Genomic DNA, 24,823 nt, shown 5'->3' on the forward strand with positions numbered 1-24,823 from the left:
AAATTCTGGCTTTTGGAGCTTGTGTCCCCCTTTATTCTCCCTTTCTCGCCCCCTATATTTCTCACTCCCCCTTGCTTACATATCAATAATGCATAACTGCACACCCTTTAAAACTGCTTTTACTGCGACAGCTTTTTGTTTTGTTTTGCAGAGTAACAATTTTATTCATGAACAAAAACACAAGAAGTCTAACATTACGTTAAATATCCAATGCTTAAACAAACGACAGCGTGAGATGGGATGACTGAAACGATGCTGAGTGTAATTAGCTGCAGCAGAGCCTAAAATAACATCCTGAAAGGTGACAGCTGGAGAGCTTCTCTTTGATCTACAGTGTTTTCTCTTTCTCTGGAGCTGATTTTAGATTTGATTCTCAACAAGATAGCACATTAGAAATACAGTACAAAGAACTAGGTTCCACTTTGTTACAATCATATGCTAATTCCTGTTGAATTTATGGAATTTACAGCTACAAAAGCAACCAATAATACAAGTCAATGTCTGTGAGTGTCAATCCTACAATCACAAGATGCGAAAAATTCTCCAGGCTGGAAGGGACAGAGAGGTTTTTAGACAACAAAGCAGTCTGATGGACTGACATGTTCGCCAAAAGCGAAGCCCTCCTTGCCTCACTGCGATTTGGCCCTGACCTCTGCAAGCTTTTGTTCTTAATCAAGGTTATGACTTCTTTCGTAACCCACAGCTCCTCTGAGCATCGTGAGCGCTTTTGTTGCTGCATGGCTCAGAGGGGCTGCAAGGATGGTAAGTACATGGAAAAACATTCATGAGGGCAAATTGATTTTTCATTTTCTCAAACATCTTTTAGTCAATGAGGCTTGGTACGAGGTAGGCACGTAGATATGTGTTTTCACTCTTGACACAGAAGTCTGAAGTCGTGACTGAGTTGGTGGAGATCTGTCAACTTTTGGGAAGGAGTCAAAGTGATATGGAAAAGTGCCAAATGTGTACCGGTTGCAAGTGAGAGCAGGAGCCTGCAGGCAGAACAGCTTCCTGTGAAGCTTTGTGGAACCACGAGAGTGACCTGAACAGGTTGTGGATGGCTACTGAGAGTCACATCATTTGTTGCTCTGTGAAGCATGTAGGAACAAACCTGTGTCATTACAGCTTTGCAAAATGTGCCTGGACGCCTCAAAATGTACTTGCTGTTCTCATCTCACCAGGATCAAATCAGTCAAAGTTGGATTTGCCGTTGAGTTTCCAATCACATCATTAAAGGTTTTTCTTTTTACAGCGAAGAATCAACAATCATACCAGACTGTGGTAACAAGCTTGAATGCTTTATCAACTGTATATTTGATTTTGCCATCCTTTTAATCACAGGATAGGTATGCTGAACAAGGCATTGCTGACATGGGGTGGGAAAAAAGAAACATCCCAAATGAATTGGTGGGAAAATGACTTGGGACGGACTTCAGACAGGAAATTAACACTGAACTCACCATTAACCTTACATTAATTTAAGGCAGATGGCAGTGCAATGGATTGTTTGGATGAGTTTGTCATTGTGAAGCACTTTATTACAAACCTGTCTTGTTTGTGCTTTAGATGCCCAGTAAATTTGACTTTTTCTGTGCCAGACAGCAGAACTTTAACCAAAAAACATCCAATTCAGTACATTTGATTTTGTCGGTGTCTTGGGAATAGAGGGTTGAAACTCTGGTATGTCACTTTGTAAATGTGAAATATTTAGATTTAATGAGAAAACAAGTTCCCCTAGAATGGATCAGAACAAAACTTTTTGGAGGGGAACCAGGAAAATGGCAGACATAAATCAGAAGTAAAAAGAAACAAGACAGAGAAAGTATTCATCCTTTCAGTCTGGAAGAGTCTGTGGAGACATTCCCTCTGGCAGTAGGAACTTATGTGGGAAAAGAGAGTGTGCATCAGTTTGTGGCCATCAAGGATGGGAAACATACCTGGACAGAGAAGAAGCCAATGTCATCACAAGCCAAAAGTGGACTGAAGAAAGTATGAGTCCATGTAGTAACACTAAAGGGTTCAACTTCAACTTGACACATATAGTTCATTGTCCAAAACTGCCAAAAAGTGACTATTGAAGACCAACTGAACCTAACTTTGAAAACATTAATATTGCTCCAATTCATTCAGTTAATCTAATCTAACCAAACATCACATGTGCCATGGGGAACATAACAGAACTGAAAGGTTTTAACAGATACTTGACAGCTTTCTCCACATGTCAAAAGTTGTACAGCAGTTTACAACTATTCTATTTTTTTTTTTTTTTTGTATTGTATAAGTATTTTTAGCCATTATATGTCTTTATTAGCAATTAGAGAGAAGAGAGATGACAGGAAATTAGGGAGAGACAGATGAGGAATGACAAGCAACAAAGGTCCTGGAGCGAGCAGACCCACACCAGGGACGCTGCAGTTCATGGTCAGTGCTTTAAACTCGCAGGCCAGCGGTACATCCTGATTTTACAGGACAACCTCCTACTGTTATGAAACTGAGACCGATGTGGACACAAACCATCAACCGCTGCTTCATAAATTGGCAGAAATAAACAGATTAGAATTACTTAATGAAGGGGTGGGTGGTTTTAAATAAAATAAAAACTTGAGTCTCCATCAGCATGCACAGCTAGGGCTCGCTAACCCAGCAGGTGAAGCGGGCAGGTTCATCATGTGTCAGCTGGTTTGTAGTAATTTGTGCAAATTTCTTTTGGAATGTATAACACTAAAGCACGTGATGAACAGATACGAGCTTTAAAGTGGGCACTGCATTGTTTCTTGTCTTTTCTTGTTTACTACTCAAAATGTACATATAGGTATATATTCCCAAACAAATTTGTGTTGAGTGACATGTCCATGAAGGGTCATGAAAGGGGGCCCAAAGCTGATCTTTTACCCCGGGCTGCCTCAGCAGGTTTATCCGGCCATGTGGAGAAAGGGACTCTGGGAATGTGGAGGCGCTGTTGAACACTTTCACAAAATCACACAAAATCAATTAACTGAGCTTTCTTTAATCTTTTCCTTTAAAGGTTTTTCAGGGAAGTTTTTCCTTTACCAAATAGATTAAAGGATGGAGAGTATCTGACGCTGAATTGGGATTTGACTGACGTTTCTCCGTCGTTAACTCTGGTGTAAAGGTGTCTGGCGCCATCTAGCGTCATTTATTAAGTATCGCAGTAGTGAGTGACTGTAAACAAAGGCGGCGCGAGGAAGGCAACTTTATGGTCAGGTGACTACAGAACGAATCATGTGACTGAGTCAGCGAGGCACTCAGTAGGAAGTCCAGGGTATGTTGGGCTCCGCGGAGTGTGAAAGACGCGCGATGTTCGGCGTCCTGTGCCTGTTTGCGCTGTTTGACGCGGTGTGTCCGCTGGACAGCGGCATGCTCTTCCCCCGGGAGTCTTCCTCCAGGGAGGTGAAGGAGCTGAACGGGCTGTGGGACTTCAGGGCGGACAAGTCCCCCAACAGGAAGCAGGGCTTCGAGAGGGCATGGTATAAAAGTCGCCTGGCAGAGGTGAGCAGGAGAGCATGAGTCAAGCACAGTCTGTGATTTATTTCCTGATTCACTACGATTCAGAGGAAATGTTGTGCTTTTCTATTTGATACCCAGAGTTATCAGTTGTGGTCACTAGCAGATTCACATGTAATATAAAATATAATCACAGGGTTGATGCATAGGTCAAAACACACAATAATAAATAGAAAATGTACTTGCATACTTCAGGAGGTGTATAACTCAACAAAGTACATGAAGGTCTGCAGGAATTGTTCATTAAGATCATTATTTACAATCTAATGTCCACATGAATATGAGCTTAACACCTTCAAGTTCAGTTAGCCTGTCAAACACAGTCATAATACCATAGGCTGCTGTTCCCAACCTTCATGCTTTGTGAGCCTTTGTAAGGATTGCTGGTCGTGGCCTTAGTGTGGACGTTGATTGCGAGCTGTAGACTGATCTGTCTTTTTCTTCTCAGTTTTTTTAAGAGGCCAGAAGAAGTCCAAGTATCTAATATTTCTCAAGAAAAAAGACAAATATAGAGAACTGTTATTCCTTGAATCCTCTTGTGATCCCTCAGATTCGTCCTGTGAGTTCTTGACCTCCAGTTTGGAATCCGATCATTGTCATAGGAGCAAGATGGAGATCAAAGTCTTTATTGACTCCATTATTAGCTGTTGGTGGTGGTGATGGTGGTGGTGGTGTTGGCTATTATCACCAGCTACAAGCTCACTGCAGAGTACAGCTGAGCCACTGATAGAAATGAAGTATTGTCACTTCATTGAGGTTGTATTCTCCTTAGACTGGCCCAGTGATTGACATGCCAGTTCCTGCCAGCTACAATGACATCACACAGGACCCTGAACTGAGGAATTTCATTGGCTGGGTGTGGTATGAGCGAGAGGTGGTGGTACCTGCCCGCTGGGTCGCTGATGAAGGAATAAGAGTAGTTCTCAGAGTGGCGAGCGCTCACTATTTTTCCATCGTGGTGAGTATCATGTGAACGACATAATCTGCAACAAGTATTGCATTTTTAAAAAATGACACTCATCCCTTTGTACCCACCGGATGTAATAATGATCAGGCTAATTGGGAATCATTGCCTTTATCTGTTGCAGTGGGTGAACGGGGTGAAAGTGACAGAACATGAAGGTGGCCATCTTCCCTTTGAGGCTGAAATAGGCAGTTTAATCCGCAAGGACCCAGCTGCACCGTGCAGGATCACCATCGCAGTCAACAACACTCTGACTCCACAGACTCTCCCTCCTGGAAGCATCCAGCACATGGACGACCACACCAAGTAACCTTGTTGTTTTTAGCTCGAAAAACACTTCTTTTTTCTTTTTTTTTTAACTATTTATTTAGTTTTGTTTGTATAGAAACAGCAGGAACAGAGAAAAATAAATAAATAAATAAATAACAAAGTAATTCAAAAGGGGGCATACAAATTCTCAGTCAGTTGAGTAAGCATTATCTTTGTTTTTGAATAATGTCCATTTCCTCCATCCAGTGCCCTGTTTTTGGAGCATCAGGTTTCAACCAGTTCCTAGTAATGGCCTTCTTATAGGCAACAATCATTATTTTGAAGAGGTACCTGTCTTCTTTCATAACAACTCCTTCTGGGATCAATCCCAGATCCAGAACCCGTGGGTCCCTGGGTACCTTATATTTTAAGATGTCCCCCAAAAGTCCAATACTGTCATCCCAGAAAGGTTGTAGTTTGGCACATGACCAGAAAATATGACTGTGATTGGCATTATAGTTTCCACATTCTCTGTTGTTTGCTGTCTGTTTGCTTTTAATTTGCGGCGTGACAAAGAAACGTGTCAGATTTTTCCAGCCAAACTCTCTCCAGCGTTTAGAGCTCGTGCAGCTGTGTTGTGTCTTACATAATAAACGCCAATCACACTGAAATTTCGGTCTTGAAAAACACTTTTAAAGCACTGAGTTCACAGGAGAGCTGAAATGTATTTATGAGCTCGCTTCACTTTAAACAGATGGAAACGCTTTTTAAAGCATCTTTTCCATTTTTTGTCATCGGCTCCTTTTAGGTGATTTAATGCCAACTCTGTCTGCCACACAGATACATTTGGAAAACACCAGTCTTCATTTCCAGTCTTTTGAACAAACAGATGTTATTCCTTATCCAGGGATTCTAGCATTTTCTAGTTTGACGTAACATTTTTTCTGATATTAAAGCGTGTACCTGTCAGTGAGTATTCAGACAATGAGGAAAATGTAATCACTCAACAGGTATCCTGATGGCTTCTTTGTGCAAAACATCTACTTTGATTTCTTCAACTATGCTGGCATACACCGTCCTGTCTTGCTGTATACCACTCCTAAGGCTTATGTGGATGACATCACTGTGGTGACTAACTTCTTGGATAACACCGGTAACTGAATCCATCTGAATACACTGAAGGCACTAATGTTGTCCATTTCAAATCATCACTCGCACCAAAGCAGCAAAGAGAGTAAACTGTTAGTTGACAAAACATAGTTTGATGGAGAAGAGCTGATTTTCTCTTGTTTTTTGTGATGTTTTGTGACATCGTGCTGTGTTTCCCTCTGTTTCAGGTATAGTCAAATATAAGGTATCAGTCCAAGGTGCTGCTACAGCCACCCTGAAGGTCACTTTGATAGACAAAGATGGCCGCACTGTGGCCTCCTCCAACGAGCCATCTGGAGTGCTCACAGTAGTAGATGTCAAACTGTGGTGGCCGTATCTGATGCATGAGAATCCAGGTTATCTGTACTCCATGGAGGTAAGACAGCATGTTCACATACATGTCAAAGTGACTTTCAGATGCAGCTGACATGGGCATTGCCACTCGATTTGTGAGAGTAATAAGACTGTTGGCTTGATAAAGAACAATTAATTATGAGGCTGAACGCTGTTTAATGCACTTAACAGCATGTTTACCACTAGGAAAATCACAAGACTACATCCTTCACCCAGTGTTCAAGCTTAAGTTTGGGGAGGTTAACGTATATAATTATACAATCGGGTAAAATTACCCAATTCTACCACCATAGTTATTCTGTAATTTAAAGTTCTCTCAAATCAGATTACCAGGGGTGAGCTTTGGCCAGGTTGTGGTCTTCAGGGAAGGTCACTTTAACACTGAGCAGACAAATAAACTCATTTTGTTTATTCACTCCTGTTCAGCTGAGATGAAAAAATGTTCCTGACATTTGCACTTTTATATCTAGGTTCACTTAATGGCATCGGATAAAAGCTCAGCATATGAGGACGTGTATACTCTACCAGTGGGCATCCGCACAGTCAATGTCACCAGCACCCAATTCCTCATCAACAACAAGCCTTTCTATTTTCATGGAGTCAACAAACACGAGGACTCTGATGTGAGTACCGGCAGAGGGAAGCAAAACTTTTGCCAAAAGACTCCTTTAGCTTTGTAGCAACAGATCTGTCCAGACAGAGCTGACATCTTTCTCTTAACAAACAGGAAGTTTGGTTGAAAAGAGGATCCAGTTCAAAAATCCACCTCTCCTTTCACCTTTCTTGTGTTGTAGATTCGAGGTAAAGGCTTCGACTGGCCTCTGATTGTCAAGGACTTTAACTTATTGAAGTGGTTGGGGGCCAACTCGTTCCGCACTAGCCACTACCCCTATGCTGAGGAGATCCTGCAGATGTGTGACCGCTATGGCATCGTGGTGATAGATGAGTGCCCGGGGGTGGGCATCAAAGACATGTAAGTGTCACGGCTCACATGTCTGTGACCTTTGGGTGTGTTTGAGGGTTCAGAGCGGTCAACACAGTGATCATCTTCCTGTATGAGGACAGAGGACAGACTTATATGTGGTGCTCATCACCAGCTCTCATGAAAACCTCCTGGCTGTTTGAGTCTAAATTTAATGGCCGTCCGTCCAGATGAATTAATTAAATGGAACTAACACTGAAGGGAAAAGAGCAAAAAGAAGAACCAGATCATTTAGAGCTTGAAGCCAAATTTCAGGAAGTTTCAGTTCATTGTGAGCGCCCACATGCAGTTTGCTGCAGTCACATTCGATCAAAAACAGGTCAGCTTTGCAGCAGGAAACATGCAGAAAGATTTCCCACTTCCCAGCATCCTTCTAACATTTTTAGGCAGCAGTGTCAGCCTGTCAGCTGGTTGGTCCACCATCATCCGCTCCAAATTTCAGTTTCTCCAATACTTTAGATTACGACCAGATGCCTGCAAGACGAATGACGTTCCCATCAGTCTCATCTGAACTTTGTCTTTAGTGCTATTTAGCAAAGGTTACCATGCTAAAATGCATGTAAACATTATGCCTGCAAAATATCATTGTGCTAGCATTGTCATTAAGAGCATGTTAGCATGCTGATGGAAGGACTTGAGTTTTGAAAGAGATGTGAATGAATGTAGTGTTCTCTTTGTGGAGTAGTTTAATGAAAGGCACAGAAGCAGAAGACGACTTTTCAATCTGCGCCTGATAAGCGGAACAGTTCTCACTGTTCTTGCATGGTTTGTGAAAAACTAACCTGAAATGATCTGCTGGATCTGGTGTGCTCGGTCTTTTGTGTCTTGCCGATGTAGTCGCAGTTTTGGAAACGTCTCCCTCACCCATCATCTGGATGTCATGGACGAGCTCGTACGTCGGGACAAGAACCATCCCTCTGTGGTCATGTGGTCAGTAGCCAATGAGCCGGCTTCAGAGATGCCCCCAGCTGAATTCTATTTCAAGTGAGTACTGGTCATTTTGTTTGGATGTGAGGAACTTAATTTATCCTCTCATCAAATATTCATTCACACAAACTGACTGTTGAGTCATCTGCTCCTTCTAGATGCAAGATCATTCACTTTTCTCTGAGCACTGACAGCTAGAGCTCAGTCACAGTCTGAGGCCTCAAGAGGATAACAGGGCAAACAAACACTCAACCTACCCATCACTGTTGTCAATATGTAATACTGTAATCATTCAAAACTTGCAATGTTATCACCTGAAGGTGCTTTTTGTTTTTCTTACAGGACCTTGATAAAACACACCAAAGATCTGGACTCCACCCGGCCCGTCACGTATATCACAGACAGTAATTATGCCAGGGACAAAGGGGTGAGTTCAACATCAACAGTATGCATTCATGAAAACCTGCACAGCACATCGATTATTTGTCATCTTTATTAATTGACACATTGGTTGTAATTATTTTGTTTTGTAATGCAAGTGTTATGTATGTGTAAGTACATATATGTATACTTATAACTATATTAATATGCATATATTTATATATATATATATGTATATACACACAGACATTAACTTTAATTAGTACTTTAACTTCAATAATCTGTGTAATCATGACTGTGTAGGTCTGTTTTTTGATCACATTTGATTGACAGTGCTGGCAAGATAACACATTGTCACATTCTGATTGAAATGTTGTTAAATCCTGATTGAAGTGATGACACCTGTATCCACATCAGCCCAGCCTGTGCCGAAGCAGTGAGAAGAACACAGAGAAAACAACGTGAAATAACCGCAGCTGTTAAAACTTGAGCAGAACAGTGTGTTCATGTAGGACCTCATCATTCCTAGCTGGAAGTTGTTGGAGAAAATGTGTTTTCAAGGCCTTAAAGGTCCCGCAAGTCACATCCTGACACTTACTGAATGTTCTTGTATATGAACAACCTTAAGTGAATGAGATAAAGTGCCTGATGGAAAATATGGGAGTTGTCAAGGAAGCTCCTCAGTTTCATTTGTTCAAATTCCAAAACGGCTTTTCGACCCAATGTCAAACTAAGTTGTTGACATACCTCAGAATGGTTGACATTCCTGTGCTGTGACGAATATCTTTCAGGGTTTAGTTAGTAGCTTGAAGGTACTGATTAGTTTGCAGCCATTAATTTGTTAAGGACTCTGGCTGGGGGAGCACAGAACCTGCCACCCCACAGTTCTTATTGGAAAAGCATGAATTGTGTCTCTAGAAGTCATATTTTGTCTTTTATTTTGTTTGTAGGCTCCCTATGTGGACGTAATCTGTGTAAACAGTTACTTATCCTGGTACCATGATTCAGGCCACCTGGAGGTCATCCCAATCCAGCTCAACACTCAGTTTGAAAACTGGTATGGAAAGTACAAGAAGCCCATCATCCAGAGTGAATATGGAGCCGATGCAGTGCCGGGGCTTCACAGTGTGAGGATCCATGCACATACACATCCATTAACCCGAATGTAGTGCACCAGCTATTATATTACATCTGTTGTGGCATCCTCAGGCTGAGACGAATCTCAGGTTTTGTTAAATTTTGTGTCTGAGAGATTCCGATTGCAACACATTTTCCCAGAAACATGTTAATGCCGAGGTTAAGAAGCTGTTTTTTCACTCTCCAGGATCCACCCGTAATGTTTACTGAGGAGTACCAGAATATCGTCCTGCAGAGCTACCACAACGTGTTTGACGAGAAGAGGAAGCAGTATGTCGTTGGCGAACTCATCTGGAACTTTGCCGACTTCATGACCGTACAAGGTACTGCAGCTGCAGATCAAAACTACATCTGCATTCACAACTGCTGGGATGCCTCCCAGTTTTTCTCCATTTACTTCCCTCCATGACTAGTTTATTCAGTGTTCTGTTGTTGCTCTAGAAAAGCTGTTTTTAGGCATAGGCCAGCCAGGTGGTCACCTAGGGCACCACGAGCTGGAGAGGTGCTTCAGACGGTCAGTCTGCTTATAAAAGTCTGTCACACTGATGTCCGACTCACTGCAGTAAACACCTGATTCTGAGAGGAGGGCACAGGCAGACTGTGGAGGGGCACTCTGTTGGGGGCTGAGGCTCGCTGTCATGCTTCATTTCCTCACACTGCTGCATAGGAATCATGCAGCCTGTTATTTAATTTCATATGATCCACGCCTCCACCAGGAAGACTCACAGTAGGTTATGTGCACTGGTATGCTTCAAGTTGAGTCATGTTGTAAGCAGTAAGTCTGCAGTTTTAACAAAGGAGGAGGCAGCAGTTAAACAGACTCTCTTCAAACTCACATTCACAAAATACTGAGTCTAGATCCTGTCCTGACCTTCAGGTCCACACTGACGTCCTCTCCAGCTATTGAAGAAAACACTGTAGAACACTGTACAAGATACTGCAGCACGTTTTATTTTCTTAACGCACAGCTATTCAGCTGTCAAATATCTAAACTGCCTCACTAATGTGAATGCAGGCCTTTACGGTGTGAATATTAAAATAAATATTGGATCCCACAGCGCAGTCAGGACGGCTCTCAGTGAAAGTCTCACACTCCATGACAAGTTGTAACAGGGACTGCTGTGCATACACAGTAAAATGACTAATTGACAGATGATGTTGACCACATGGCACAGACCAGAAGCTGAATGAAATTACATTTGAAATAATAAAATCAAGTAAGTAATCAAGTATTATTTATTTGAATGAAAAGATCAGTCCCCCAGAGGAGACAGTGGACGTCTTGCCAAGAGCAGCACACTGTCCAGAACCGGCTCAGCTGTAGAAACGGTGAATCTAGATGGGGAGATTCGGCCGGTGCTGGTGATCTGCATCATTTTTGCATTGTTAGACGCTACAGGAGATGTCAGTGTGCCATACAGGAGGTGTGTGAAAGTCAGCACTAACTTCTTGCCAGCTTCACGCCCTCTTGTCCTCTGGTCTGACAAGTCAGAACACCCTGGTGACAGAGCTATTTTTACCACTTCGAACTCCTTGTACATGTAGCTATAGACTCTGCTTTCTTGCTTTTGGCTTTTGGCATTTAGGAAGTTAAGCTTGCTATGAAAAAAAGAGGAGAAAGAATCCTTCACACCTTAATCAATCTGCATACTGGCCCGACAAAAGGCTTCTCTGCTTCTGCGCATGACAAGGTTCTGGTTGGTCCTTCTCGTGTCTGCAGGGGTCACCCGTGTGGTGGGGAACAAGAAGGGCATTTTCAGCAGGCAAAGGCAGCCCAAAGCAGCAGCATTCATCCTGAAGGACAGGTACTGGAGACTGGCAAATCAAACAGGCAGGCTGCCTCCTTGGACCAAGTACCCTTGCTCACTGTGACACCCGCCGGTTGGGACACCCAGTCCATGACAGGCTCCATCCCATGCAAATACTAACGTATGGAAAATGCTGGTAAAATTCATGAGGCAGTTCGCTGAAGCACAAATACAACATTTCCTTTAAAATCAATTCAATGTGGGCACATGAGGTCAAACCACCATGAGACACTTTTTAGCAATGCTATTCCTGTGGTCTGTGATCTGAACATCCAGCACTGTAAGCAGGTTAATCTGCCACACATTCTGAACATAAAAGCAATTTCTGATACTGCTCAAATTAGCCTCTGGTGCCTGATCAATGGTGCAATAAACATTTTATAATAGTCATTAGAAATGTGATATATTTTCCTTTGGATACACCTGAGTGAGCGTGAAGCAGTGTATTTAGTTGTTACAGGATGTTCTCATACAGATACAGGTTTCCATTGCTTCATGAACAAACAGACCAAAATGCTTCATCAGTGATCAGCACTGACCATTCCTCCAGCCAGGTGATGTGAGCACACACACACACCTGCACAGACAGCACATCACATTACAAAGACTTACACACTGTCTCCTCTTTTCCTTTCCTCCATGTGTCTTCTCTAAAAAGAAAAAGCCATGTGTTTACACACTGATGTAACAGCTGTGATTGAGGCGTGTGTTGTTTGATCACCAGCGCCTCCGGTCTGCATGTTTAAGTGTCCTTGAGCAAGACGGTGAACCCCATCATCGTGAGCGTAGAACGCCCTGAGTGGTCGGTAGATTAGAAAAGCGGCATATAAATGCAGCCCGTTTACAGTCTGTTATTTCTGTGTGTTTTGCAGCAAGCCTGACAGTGCTGAACAAGAATCACAATGCTGACTCTAACTACAAGTTCTTTATTTTTATATGTGAAAATCTAGAAAAAGAAAACACTTGTTGAACATGAATCAAGGTATTAAAGATAAAACATGCACTCAGTATGCAAACTGTCTTTTTTTCAAACCGTTCTCAGTATTTTCAACATTACTGTTACTGTCAGACATTGGGATGAACTCTGGACTCACTGTGGCTTTCAAAAATACACATAAAGGGTTAAGTGACGTGTTGATGGTGGCGTGACTTCAGGCTTTTCACTATCAGTGACTCATACACTCATCACGTGACTGACCTTTGTCTTACAGCTGGATTATGGAGAATATTTAGATTTAGCTTTAGATTCCTTTCAAACACACAGCAGCATATTTACTTAATTTATGTCAGTAATTGTTTGAAGACATTTTGTAAACACAATAAAAGCAATAAAGCAAGCAATAAAAACAGGCCTTTTTGGATTTGGTCCATCTCTAATTGCTGTTCACACGATAATTGTTGCACAACTGGAGATGAATGCGTCATTAAACACACTGTTCTCTCAACAATGAATGAATCTGTATCAGCACTGATACACTGACCTTATTAAACAGACTATCTGCCACATGTGACTGATCCACATTCACTCCTTTCTCTTAGTCATATTACAACAGGGTTTAGACACACGGTTCACTTAGCAACTGCAGAGGTACTCTGTAGGTTCACGTCTAATTTTTCATATCCTCTCATACAAGGCTGGTGTTTGACGGCATTTTATTGCATCTGCGCTCAGTATTGATTTCCATCATGGAATCTATCTATCTCTATTTCTTATTAAATCTACATGAGTAAGGTTTCAAAAACATGTAACACCAGTAAATGTTAAAATAAGGTCCTCACTAAGAACATAAAGATATTCAAAGTGTTAGACCTCAACCAGTGCCACGTTTAGGGAAATCTGTTGTTTTGTTTTGCATTATTCTTTGCTAATAAAATGGAGAAAGAGAGGATAAAACATTTGATATGAGACGTAACAGAGCGAGCTTAAGCTACGAGTGGAAACGGCAGCAGCATCCTTTCTGTCACTTTGGAGGAGCTTTCCAAAAAAACAAAACCCTGATGATGTCATCGGGGTAGACATGATCAAGTTGCATTATGGTCATTGTAAGGTCCTGCGTTTTGGTGGCTTTCCTCTTCTATTTTTGTCTCTTGTAAAAACCCAACTTTATGGAAGTGCAACAATTAATACCTTGAGTGCCCCTTTAACAACTCTGTATTTTAACAACTTGGAATCAGACCAAACTATTGAAGCTCACTCTTAAAGGTTAGGCTCACAGTGTTTTAAGTCTGTCTTAAAATACTCACACAGCCATACGAACGGAACGCTGACACGGTTTGTGTGTGCTGTGATCATTCCTCCTGTCCATACTGACCGTTAAAAGATCCCTTACTCAGGTGTCCAATGGAAGACACAATGGAAGCACATCAGGAAGGGACGAACAAAACAAAAAGTTATTATATTTAGCAGTTAGTTTTACTTAAGTCCCTCTTACTATGTCTTTAACAGCATTTCCTTTCCTTTGAAGAACTTAACGTGACAGGTGGTTTTAGAGGGAATGTTTTAATGGTAGATCATTTCCACATGACAATGACACAATTAAAAATGTTCTCATGTCAACCTTTTTCCACAGTTTTCCCTTAAAGTAAGCTGGATTCAACCGATTTTTTTGCACCCTCCTACCAGTCATGTAACACTTTTCCATGTAAGAAAATACAGCATTTTAAAACATATTTGGCAATACAGAAGCAAACCCAGTAAGTTTTCCTCCACAATGAAATGTAATAAACATTTTATGCTGACACATGGATTCCTAGCCCTCCAACCCTCAACTTTTTATTTTCAACTAAAATAACCCAGAATGTTAACAGTCTATACAGCTAAACGGCATAATTAATGATGAAAAACAACATTACAATCATGTAGTTTAACCAGAGTGTTTTCTTAGCTAACAAACATGTCCTAGCTAGACAAAATAAGATGACAATTATATAGTGGAGTTCGTGAAGGAGAAAAGGAACGGCCATCGATTCGACAGGGCTTTTTATCTGCTAATTTCTGAATGGATTTTTGCACCAATACCGGATATCAAATCTTTGGGAATTACCAATTTATCGGATTACATTTTCAGGAAGGCAAGCAGAAGTGCCTGTTACAGTTACCACTCTTCATTTTACAAGGCTATTACTGTTGCTCCTCTTTGGCTCAAGGCCTAATGATCAAACAGAAGGCACTTTTGTTGGCATTCGTGATGCAACTAACATGGCAGTTATACATCAGGGCCTAAATGAATATTAATGAGAATGCAGTATCAATCATTTTGACCTTTTTGACACTAAATCATCACACCACATTGTGATCCTTTAACCAAAGACTTCAAACTTTTGACCCAAAATCCTAATTCCTGACCCATTTCTTTAAAGTAACTGCGCACAACTAGTGTAATAGGCTTGCATATGACTTGAATCATGAACATCATCATCAGCTACCTACTGTTCACTTGTCAGTTCTATGGTTGACACTCACAGGACCCATAACTGTTGTCACATAAACTAGCAAGGTGTGCCAGTCGACTTCGTTAAATAAAAACTTGTGCAAGTGAATCCATTGGAGACTTGTCTTATGTGTGAATGCACAGGCTTTCCCAGTAAAAGACAAAGACAACACAGAGTGGTTGCTCATCTCATTCTGAGTTGAGATGAACGAGAAACTGATGTGAGCCCAACACGGCAATACTATGTAAGGAAGATCTTAAGATGACTTGCTCAGGAAGGATGCAGCAAACATTTAAAACATTCTACGGAGGACCATATGCTTTGTTAAAAGAACTGGACTGGTGCTAGCACGTCTTTGCCAGTTTATCTCCATTCATGTCAACATAACAGAACTGCCAACCATTTTCCAAAGCAAACCATAGTATTTAAATGAGTTTGTCGTCCGAGTAGCCATTGGTTGTCTTTCCTGTGTGCAGCATGAAGATCAGAGATTTGAAAATTGGGAAGGAAACTCCACCAATTTGCCCTCGAGTGATGTCACTTGAGTCAGCATTGGTTGGAGTTGAATACTGTAAGTTTGGCCAGTTTGGGCCAATCTGGGGGTGTGTGGTTAGAAAGAAGTGAGTTTACTCGACCTCTGTAGCCCACTCCTCATCTCGTCTTGAGGCTAGCGGCTCAGGGCTACATTAGCTGCTACTAGCATAACACACCCAATTCTCCAAACTGTCAATGGTCAAATTACATAGTGAGCAATGCAGGCGACAGGTTTTGACAACGAAGAAAAATGCGCGACATAAAATCAGACAGCATTTCTGATTCTGCTTCATTGATTTTGATGTTGGATGCTAAATCAGTGGAATATTCTTTTAAGTTAGCTTATCCATCACAGAGCAACTGAAGTCTAGATTTGGCTCGCAGGCTGCCAAACTGCATCACATTTATCTGTTCTACTGTTATTACTCTAACTCAAAGGATCAATGTGGACATAGTGAACAGGATATATGATCTTAACATTGACGGATTAAGTGATGGAAGCATCTCTTAAAATTGATATCATCTCAGTGAAATGAATGGAAACTGCCTCGAATTTTGGAAAACTCATTTCAAATATATGCTTTGGAAAATGGCTAACAGTGATGTAACACTATATATGGTAAGGAGCAAATGGGTCACAACATGCATGAACAGTTTCATTTTGACAATATCCTGGAAAGAAAAATTACCACCTTAATTTTCATTTTCATACAAGACCGATGACATCATGTTATCACAGGAAGCGTGTCACTGAAATGACTTTCCTGACAGCTGCCAACATCAATACTCTGACAACCCTCACCCCACAAAAAAAAAAAGGCTGTCGAGGGGAATGGGGCATGGAGACGAGCAGTGATGACAACTATTAACAAGCTGGTTTAACCCCACAGATGAATCACATTGTTACGGTTATTACGACGACTGGTCTGCGTCTTTGACAGTGTGCGATTGTCCGATGGCCAACATATGCTTAAAGCCAGGAGATAGTGTACCATGTGTCTGACGAGTTGGGTGCTTTAATCAGTGGATTCTGGATGGAAAACAGACGACGGTCCTGCTCTGTCACTTGGTGCTGAGCTGAACTGACACGGTGGATTTCTAGGAAAGCCACTCCAAGCAGTGGCTGCTGTGCCTACACTGTGATCTGCCTCTGAACAAACCTCGCTATGTTAGATCAGTCACTTCATGAAAAGCTTCAGACAAAAAAAAACAACAGCAGCCTGGATATCTTTACTACTGGCGCAAACATCCCACAAACTCCACATATAGCTCAACACAGAATGTCACACCTTGTTAGGCTCCCGCCGCTCATTCCGCTGATGAACTGTAACTCAGCTTGGCAAGATCACCGTCACCGTTCGATTGACATCAAATGTATACAGGCTGGACAGTGAACAAACGCGAGACGAACACGAACACAACTGAAACAGCAAGATAAAAAGATGCTTCTGCCACCAGGCCACTCTTCCCATGAGCAGACAATCACAGTGTAGCAGCCTTTGCTACCTCATGAGACTCTATTAGGGAGGGAGAAACACTTCACTGGTATCTTCATTTACAAAACTGTGATCATAAAAATAAAGCCTTGGACTTGTGACAATAAAACAACAAGGAAAACTGGTGTTAACATGACATTACACCCCCCCACCCCAAACCCAAAACATTTAAAAAAAGAAAAGGTAATTCACCTTAACACTCCTTTAGGCACATAAGTCTTTATGGATCCCACTTGAGTGGTGGTCAGGAATGCTTTTCACAGAATAACCAAAAAAAATAAAATAAAGAGTGAGGGTGCCTTTATGCGAACTTGGTGAAGAGAACCTATAGATCTGTTAAAGACGTGTGTCTGTGGCTTCAGATGAAACAATAACCACATACAAAGAAATCCACACAACTCTGAACTGCATGCCTGACCAGGATTACAGGACGGACGACGTCCCGAGCGCGTCTTCAGACTCCCCCACCGAGCCGTGACCTTGATCATGTTTTGTTCCAGATTTACTGATGTTTTCGCCTGTTTTTTTTTTTTTTTTTTTTCTGTTTTTGTCTTGTTTTCCTTAAAGGTTTGTGTCAACACTAAATCACAATCTAGCCTGGAATATTGCTCAGCAGCTATTTACAGAATTGCAAAAACAAACAATCTGACTGATCTACACACAACATCTCACATTGTCCCGTGTTTATTTTTAGTGGTCCTCTTCAAAAAGGAACATACTACAAAGTGTAAACATGACAAAAAAAACTAGTCTGTATAAATGTTAATCGTTCTGCCCCATCCCTGCCCTGCCGCACAACCCGATCTGCGAACTGAACGATAACCTAATGAGTGTTCTTTTTTCGAATTTTGGGATCCATTATTGGGCTCCGAGTTTTAGTGCAGATCCGCTGGGCAGTAATAGGACCTTCCTAACAATTTCAAGTAAACCCCTTTAATGTCCTGTTTTTCTTCCATTCTGCGATCCTTTTTGTTCAAAAGAGAGCTGTCCTCCATCGTTCTGTATTGTGGCGTTCTGCCTCTGCTTGCTCGGGTTGACGTGTTCCCCCACGTGCACACACACACACACACACACACACACACACACACACACACACACACACACACACACACACACACACACACACACACACAGCCAGGCCCTTCCTTACGTGAGTACAATGTTAACCGAGGAAAAAGAAATCAAAAGAAAAAAATCATCTTTCACTTACAGATCCTTCCGTGTTTGCAACATTGAGATGTCAGGCCCAACATTAAAGTTAAATTTCTTCATTTTTTTTGAACACACAGCAGAATAAACATTGTTTGGAAGCAAGGTCTCCTGGTGGCAAGTCAAATGTTCAGAGGTCACATTTCTTTTTTTTTTGTTGTTGTTGTTTGTTTATCATATTTTTCTTGCCGTTCTCGACAGCTTAGTCCTGCTTGGCCTGAAGCTGCTGCTTCCAGGCCTCATTCAAGTAAACCAGTCGCTTGTAGTTGAGAATAAAGAGAATGAAGTTCAGCGCATATGTGGTGATGCAGATGATGCAGAAGTCCTTTAGGACAAAGTAGAGGATGTAGCCCAGGTAGAGTGAACCCACCACCGACAAGATGGATGTCGTCATGAGAATAAGGGCGGCCATTGCACTGACAGTCATTCCTACGGCAAGAAACACAAACTAAAGCTTAGACAAATAAGCAGAAAAAAAGACAACCTTGGAACACACAAGCAACCTGAGTCTGCTGAGCTCTCAGACAGTTCTCTGTTTATGTTAGCAGCACCCTCGTGATGACACACACTGAATAGACTGGTCATATTACTCTGTTGTCACATGAGGTGTAGTCATAGTTCTGAGGCAAAGTGTCCTCACTGTCTCTGCTGGTGATGTTTTATTAGGACTGTAACAATTGCTGCTGAACAACGGATGATAAAATGATTTCATGTACCTCGTCATTAGGCAGGTTTCCCCTTTTCACTCTGACCTATAGAATATTTGATATGAACCTAGGAATTATCCATTATTCCAAAACCACTGTCTTCTCCATCATTAAGCTGAAATAGTGGGGTCCTAACAAAACACCCAGACAGACAGTTTCTGGCCTGTCTGCACATGCTCGAGTCCCACAGACTGACAACTCTAATGTTTAACTGTAAGGCATGAATAAACCATGTATCTGAAGGCTGTGATGGCTGACTGTGAAACTCAGAGAGGTACTAGTGGGAGCGCTTGAGTTTCACTTAGAATCAATGTTTTACACGTGTCAATTTCAATGATGATTAATGATAGAAAATGAAATCCTGACACGCATATGATGCAGTGGGACCCAGTGGTGGAAAGTAACTATCTACATTTACTCAAGTACTCTTCTGGATGAATCTGAGGTACTTGTACTGTACTTGAGTAATTCTATTTTATTCTACCTTATAGTTATACTCTGCTACATTTCAGAGAGAAATATTGTACTTTTCACTCCACTATATTTATTTTAATGCTTTATTTACTAGTTACTTTGCAGATTCAGATTATTAAAACAAAACATAGTCAACAAATTTATCGATGTACATTATTATTGATCACCCAGCTGTATATAAAGTAAGCAGTCTCACCTTTATCAGCTGCGACATTAAAGCAAGGTACACCTTAATGCATCAATACTTAGAATTCAATTGTTCTGAAAGGGGCCATTCTGCATAATGAGTGCTGTTACTTTATGGTACTTTAGTATGTTCTGATGCTAATACTCTTCTGATTTTACTAAAGTAAAGTATAAGACTTTTACTTGCAACAGTACTTCTACACTGTGGTATTGTTGGTGTTGATGTTACTGCCTGTATTCCACCACTTGGGGGGCCATACAGGTGGTGTCATCAATCACTACCAGACATTTATAATGTTGTAGTAGAACAGCTCTTTAAGAAGGCGAGATAAGAAGAACACGCTCTGACAATACGTTCTCTTCCAGAGGTGGATGATACGACAATACACACCATGAGGTGAAATGCGTGGCAACGCTGTCAGTTGCCAAAGATTTTGCCGTGATGTTTATGGCCTGTAACTATTAATGTCTCTGGGTGTATAAAACCATGCATGGGTAATGTCGAAAATCAATAAGCAGGGCTTCTTTATGGACATGTTGTATTTTCATTTCCATGATTTTTGCATTGATGTGATGAAGTACTTCATCATCATTTCATTTGCTGACTATCCATGTGTAACACCCACCCTCAGGTGATTTACTATAGCATGATATTTTACCATATAATGATACAAAATGACACATAGCATGACAGACGATTTCATCTGTATTGCCACCCCTATCTTCACCATAACACTAATTTACAATAAAGAACAAATATGATGGGAAAAAGCTATAACTATTGCATTAATTTCATGTGGATATTTGAGTCTACAGTTAAGTCTTGTTGACAGCAGTCCCATAGCAAAAACTGGCATTAATCAGAGGTTAAATCCTTGGTTATGCAGATTCTGGACTCATGCCTGCCTTAGACAAATATTGGACAGTCCAAGGCCACGAGAATAATGAAAGTTCTGAAACTGGGCAGTCTGGCCTTTAATATGGAAATCTTGAGCCGCTGTAGCAGTTTGTCGTAACTGGGCTGCTATTGTGTTAGTCAAATGAGTGGTAACTGCTGTGGCTAAAAGGACCTCTTGTTCTGTGCCAGCGCCAGGTGGCCAGGGAAGCCTACAGCCCACTCGGTAGGCAAACATGTCAAACCAGCATGACTGAGTCAGCAATGCCATCAATGTACTGAGGGAAGGGGAGTGTGACTGTGAATGTAACCAAGGGGGGCAGGGGGGGACTTGGAGTTAAAACAAGTCACTTTATGATATCTCTGAACTGTCATCGGCAAAATCTGACTGGGACAAACACAAAACTAATAAGAGTCAAACTTAAAAGAACGGAGCCGCCCTCTGCAGAGCAGCTATCAAGGCACTCTGATCATCGTACTACACTAATATTTATCTCTGCTGCTTACTTACTATTAAGTTCAAAAAACCTAAAATATTGATTAACTTCAAAAACTATTATTATTAGCAAGTAAATTATATTTACATTCAGCCATTGAATATGATGTAAGTGTTGAGTCAGCACTGGTTGTTAGTACAAGAGCTGGAGAAATTTGTCACCTGAATGAGAAATACTAATTACTCAGAAAAAATGACATCTTACCTAGTAGAAGCTGAAAGGCATAAAAGACAATCCCGTAGACACTGTTGGGTTGGTTCAGTGCACTGTCATTTCCAAAAATTGAGCCCAAGAGTCCAAATCCTCGACCCCACCTAGACCACACAAAAACATCAGCAAAGACAGCGGTGCAACTTTACGTCAGGAGTACAGAAGACTGTGGATGACACCAAAGATAAAAAAAATGTATATAACACTCATACTCAGATCTCACTCATACCTGTTTTCCAAGAGTCTGAAGAACCAGCTGGGTGAGGTTCTTTAAGCTAAATTCTGTTTCAGGCAGGACTAATAATTCACAGAGAAGCATTCTGGTGTACAGTTGACTAAAGCCGCATCGAATGAGTCTTTTCATATCAATTCATCTGCCCATTATTCTCTCAAGTAACTGTTTTCTCCACAGAATGTGATGATATCTTCTAAAGTTTTGTTTTGTCCAACCAACAGTCCAACATGATAGTTGACAGCTCATGTTGTGTTGATCAGCTAATCAATTCATTGACATGTGGACTTTTAAGGAGGAGAAAACAAATGCTGTAAAACAAAAGGTACGACTTTACTGCAATGGACAATCACACGGACATGGCTTGAGTGCACATGACAGATGAGTTTGTCTGATTTAAGGAACTCTTTAAGGTCTGTCTCAAGAGGATGACATTTAATTGGCCTCAACTGCTGTGGCACAACCACCAGTGCTGCCCGCGTGTTAATACCAGTCTGCTGTTCAGTACTATCTTTAAACCTTTGCACCACGAGGTCTCATTTCAGTTCGTGTCGTGGTAAAACTGAAGCTGTTACTCTGCTGCAAAACTGTTCTACTTGTGGTAAATGTCAACATCGTTTTTTGTGCCAATAGATTCCTTTCACAGAAAATGACAACATCCAGCACAATAAAAGACAAGATAGATGTGCATTCACGAGGCTTAATTAAAAGCAGTTTGAGTTTCACTCAGCAGGAATGCACAACATGTTCATCATGTTCAATTAACATATTATTCTTTTTCATGTACTCTGCTCTATAGTGCTGCAGACACTTTACGTGTGCAGTTCATTTCTTGCATAACACATCATAACATCATAACATGAGCAAAGTTTCTTATTTCTTATCATCTTTATTATTATTAATTCATTCTGAACATTTGAAGTTTTTCACTGCTGATTTGAGACTATACAGCAGCAGCATGGACACCAGACCTTTGCTTTATTTCTGCTGCTTTACCACAACCACATGCCCAGCTGTGCCTCAGCAAAACTGTCTTGAGAACCAAAAACCACAGTCGACTTCTGAACACCATGCAATTAAGTGTTTGGGACAACTGATGTAGGAGTTGGGGATGATACAAGTGTAAAAGCTCCCCTGCAAGTGTGTTACTATTTTAAAATAAAAAAAAGCATGTGACAGTCATCTCTTTTTGTGCAATGTTTCACAAACTCATTTCATTTACGACTTTGTGGGAGCTTATCCTCCTTGTGTATTATAAATTATGTCTTCTACATTGCAGACACTCATGCTTTCCATTATTTTTACTGCAGCAGACATTCTTCTGTTTCAAGACTTTATCTTAGACTGATAAGCATCTGAGAAGGCATGCACAAAGCAGGCAGTTCAACACACGTAAATACAGTAAGTTGCATCACCAGAGACAGGATATTCACTTTACCTGTAGCCCTTGATGGTACTGTTTAGACAAAAACAGAAACTGCTGGGATTCTTTATTTACAGGGAAGAAATCACGTCTTTCACCATCGATTATCTGATGATTATCTTCAAAATTAATTGAGTCATCATTTAGTCTATAAGATGACAAAAAATTGGGAAAAATGCTCATCACAATTCCCCAGAGCCCAAAGTGACTTCTTACGTCCAACCAACAATCCAAAACCCAAAGACTCTTCATTTACTATCATAAATGACAAACAAAGGCAGCAAATCCTCACAATCGATTCTCAAAATAGTTGCCTAGTAATTTCCTTTCAACAGACTAATCGATTAATCAACTAATCATTTCAGCTCTACTTTAACCAACTCCTTGTCAACGCATTCGGTCACAACTGATGGCTCACAGTAATGTAGGTGAGAGGGCAGGACTGTCTGTGGTACTCCAATTCAGAGAATCATCTTACAAGATTGTGATAACTCCTGGACAGGTTGCATTCCAGTTATGCTGTGCAAAGACTCTCATTCACTGAGTGCATTTACCATTTGCATGCACACAGTAAAGCTGATATGACCACTGTGATCCCAAGAACATAAAAGTAATGCTATGTGAAATGACCGATCGCTTGCAAACTCATCTTTGAAGGCATACAAGCTCTGGTTGGTTTCTGAAGGACGAACAGCTGAAGTACGACTGTGGCAGCAGCTTTAACTGTGGAGTTGTGGCTCTCTATCTACATGCTAACACTGTGCGACTGAGGCAACAGTGAAACTTTGAGTTAGCTAACATCGTTTCAGTCCTGCCCGCTGACCTCTGGAGCCGCTCTGTGCACTGTGCCTTCAGGCAGGTAGGGTGTAGGGTTTAACCCCGCGGACTGACCGATAGCTGCCCGGTGACATTAGCACGACAGCTAATGACAGCAGCATGACAGCTAACGTGAGCGGTAGCTACTAGCTTCAAAAGTTACCCAAAATGATCAACACTGAGCCAGCTGACCACCGAAAAGTCCTAGTTTGGGTCGTCTGAATGAATGACTTAACGCAGCAACAATAACACACACACACACACACACACACACACCCCAATAACGTTAGACTGACCAGGCTATTGTCAACTTCTGTGTTAAAGTTGGTATTGCAGATGTGCTGCCCTTTCATACATGGAGCATTCTGTGTGCTCAGGTAACATTAGCTTTCAGCAACTTATCAGTGTAGACTCTGTCAGTGCTGACAGCTCTCGTGAAAGCTAACCGGCTAAGAAGTAGACTGTTAACAAATAGGTTGCGTTAGCTAGCTGTTAGCGAAGTTAGCTTCATGGAGCTAGATAGCTAATGATGTGCTCATTGAATGATAAGCTGAAAGTTAACTTATTTCAAACATGTTATTGAACTATCAGTCGGCTCGCAGCACGCCAGCAGTTATGGTTTGTAGTTAGCCTCAGCGGTGGAGGGCAGCCGGCAAATGTTAGCCGAGTGCATCTGACAGTTTGAACCGCGCAGCCCTTCCCAGATTGCCACAATAGCAGCCAGCTTCATTGAGCGCTCTTTGCTGAATTCAAATTACCTTGAGCTGAACACTTTTGAACAGCTGATGGAGCTGCTGACGTCGCACATAGCCTTGTAACTCGGATCCCGAGCCTTTTCCCTCTCGACGTGAAAGGCATATAGAGACAACAGGATGCCCAGCAGGCAAACGAGAAGCCTAGCTATTCTTTCCCACCGAGGGGTGGACACTCTCAGGACGGGCGCCGCCATCACTCTCTGGCCTAGCTGGAGACACGCATACATACGCAGCGAGCTCGCCTGTGAGACACAACTGCGACGTGGAAAAGCGTCAGGACGTGCCACACCGTGAGGGGCGGGCCGCCGCGCAGAGGAGCAGACCCGTCCGATAACACGGGACACGGCTCTGTGTGTGGACACACTGCACTCATCTGATCTGGGAGCAAATAAAGAATCCCAGGTATATAAAGCTGCACATTGTTCTCATATTCTTTATCTAGAGTAACAGCTGAATGTAATTTCCATAGTGGTAAGTGCAT

At 41.6% G+C, this 24,823-nt stretch overlaps 2 protein-coding genes across 3 annotated transcripts in view; one reads left to right on the forward strand and one right to left on the reverse strand.

The window, feature by feature from the left end:
* vkorc1l1 (vitamin K epoxide reductase complex, subunit 1-like 1) overlaps positions 1-24,598 on the reverse strand; it is a 157,912-nt gene extending 133,314 nt beyond the window's left edge. The window contains exons 1-3 of one of the 2 annotated variants that reach the window (XR_011603162.1): positions 24,346-24,598; positions 21,111-21,220; positions 18,051-18,576 (exon numbers count right to left, since the gene is read on the reverse strand). Coding sequence is in view for 1 of the 2 variants with exons in the window: in XM_070982459.1 (XP_070838560.1) it covers positions 18,350-18,576; positions 21,111-21,220; positions 24,346-24,569 (561 nt within the window). In the remaining variant the exon portion in view is untranslated. Of the gene's footprint in view, positions 1-13,834; positions 18,577-21,110; positions 21,221-24,345 lie in introns of those variants that run through there. The other variant, XM_070982459.1, reaches the window with a different exon arrangement.
* gusb (glucuronidase, beta) lies at positions 3,246-12,836 on the forward strand. Its single transcript, XM_070983735.1, has 12 exons — positions 3,246-3,510; positions 4,298-4,483; positions 4,614-4,795; positions 5,749-5,891; positions 6,076-6,263; positions 6,712-6,864; positions 7,036-7,214; positions 8,061-8,207; positions 8,493-8,577; positions 9,482-9,658; positions 9,856-9,991; positions 11,389-12,836. The coding sequence occupies exons 1-12, from the start codon at positions 3,286-3,288 to the stop codon at positions 11,538-11,540; spliced, it is 1,953 nt and encodes a 650-aa protein (XP_070839836.1). The 5' UTR covers positions 3,246-3,285; the 3' UTR covers positions 11,541-12,836.
* Positions 24,599-24,823: the final 225 nt, after the last annotated feature.

Source organism: Chaetodon trifascialis, chromosome 16 (assembly GCF_039877785.1).
Source record: "Chaetodon trifascialis isolate fChaTrf1 chromosome 16, fChaTrf1.hap1, whole genome shotgun sequence".
Taxonomy (NCBI): domain Eukaryota; kingdom Metazoa; phylum Chordata; class Actinopteri; order Chaetodontiformes; family Chaetodontidae; genus Chaetodon; species Chaetodon trifascialis.

Excerpts from the sequence above, each read along its gene's own strand:
- gusb (XM_070983735.1), top strand. The coding sequence starts at position 3,286 with ATGTTGGGCTCCGCGGAGTGTGAAAGACGCGCGATGTTCGGCGTCCTG. Across the intron at positions 5,892-6,075 it reads TAACTTCTTGGATAACACCG|GTATAGTCAAATATAAGGTA; the intron begins GTAACTGAATCC and ends CCTCTGTTTCAG. Across the intron at positions 8,578-9,481 it reads ATTATGCCAGGGACAAAGGG|GCTCCCTATGTGGACGTAAT; the intron begins GTGAGTTCAACA and ends TTTTGTTTGTAG.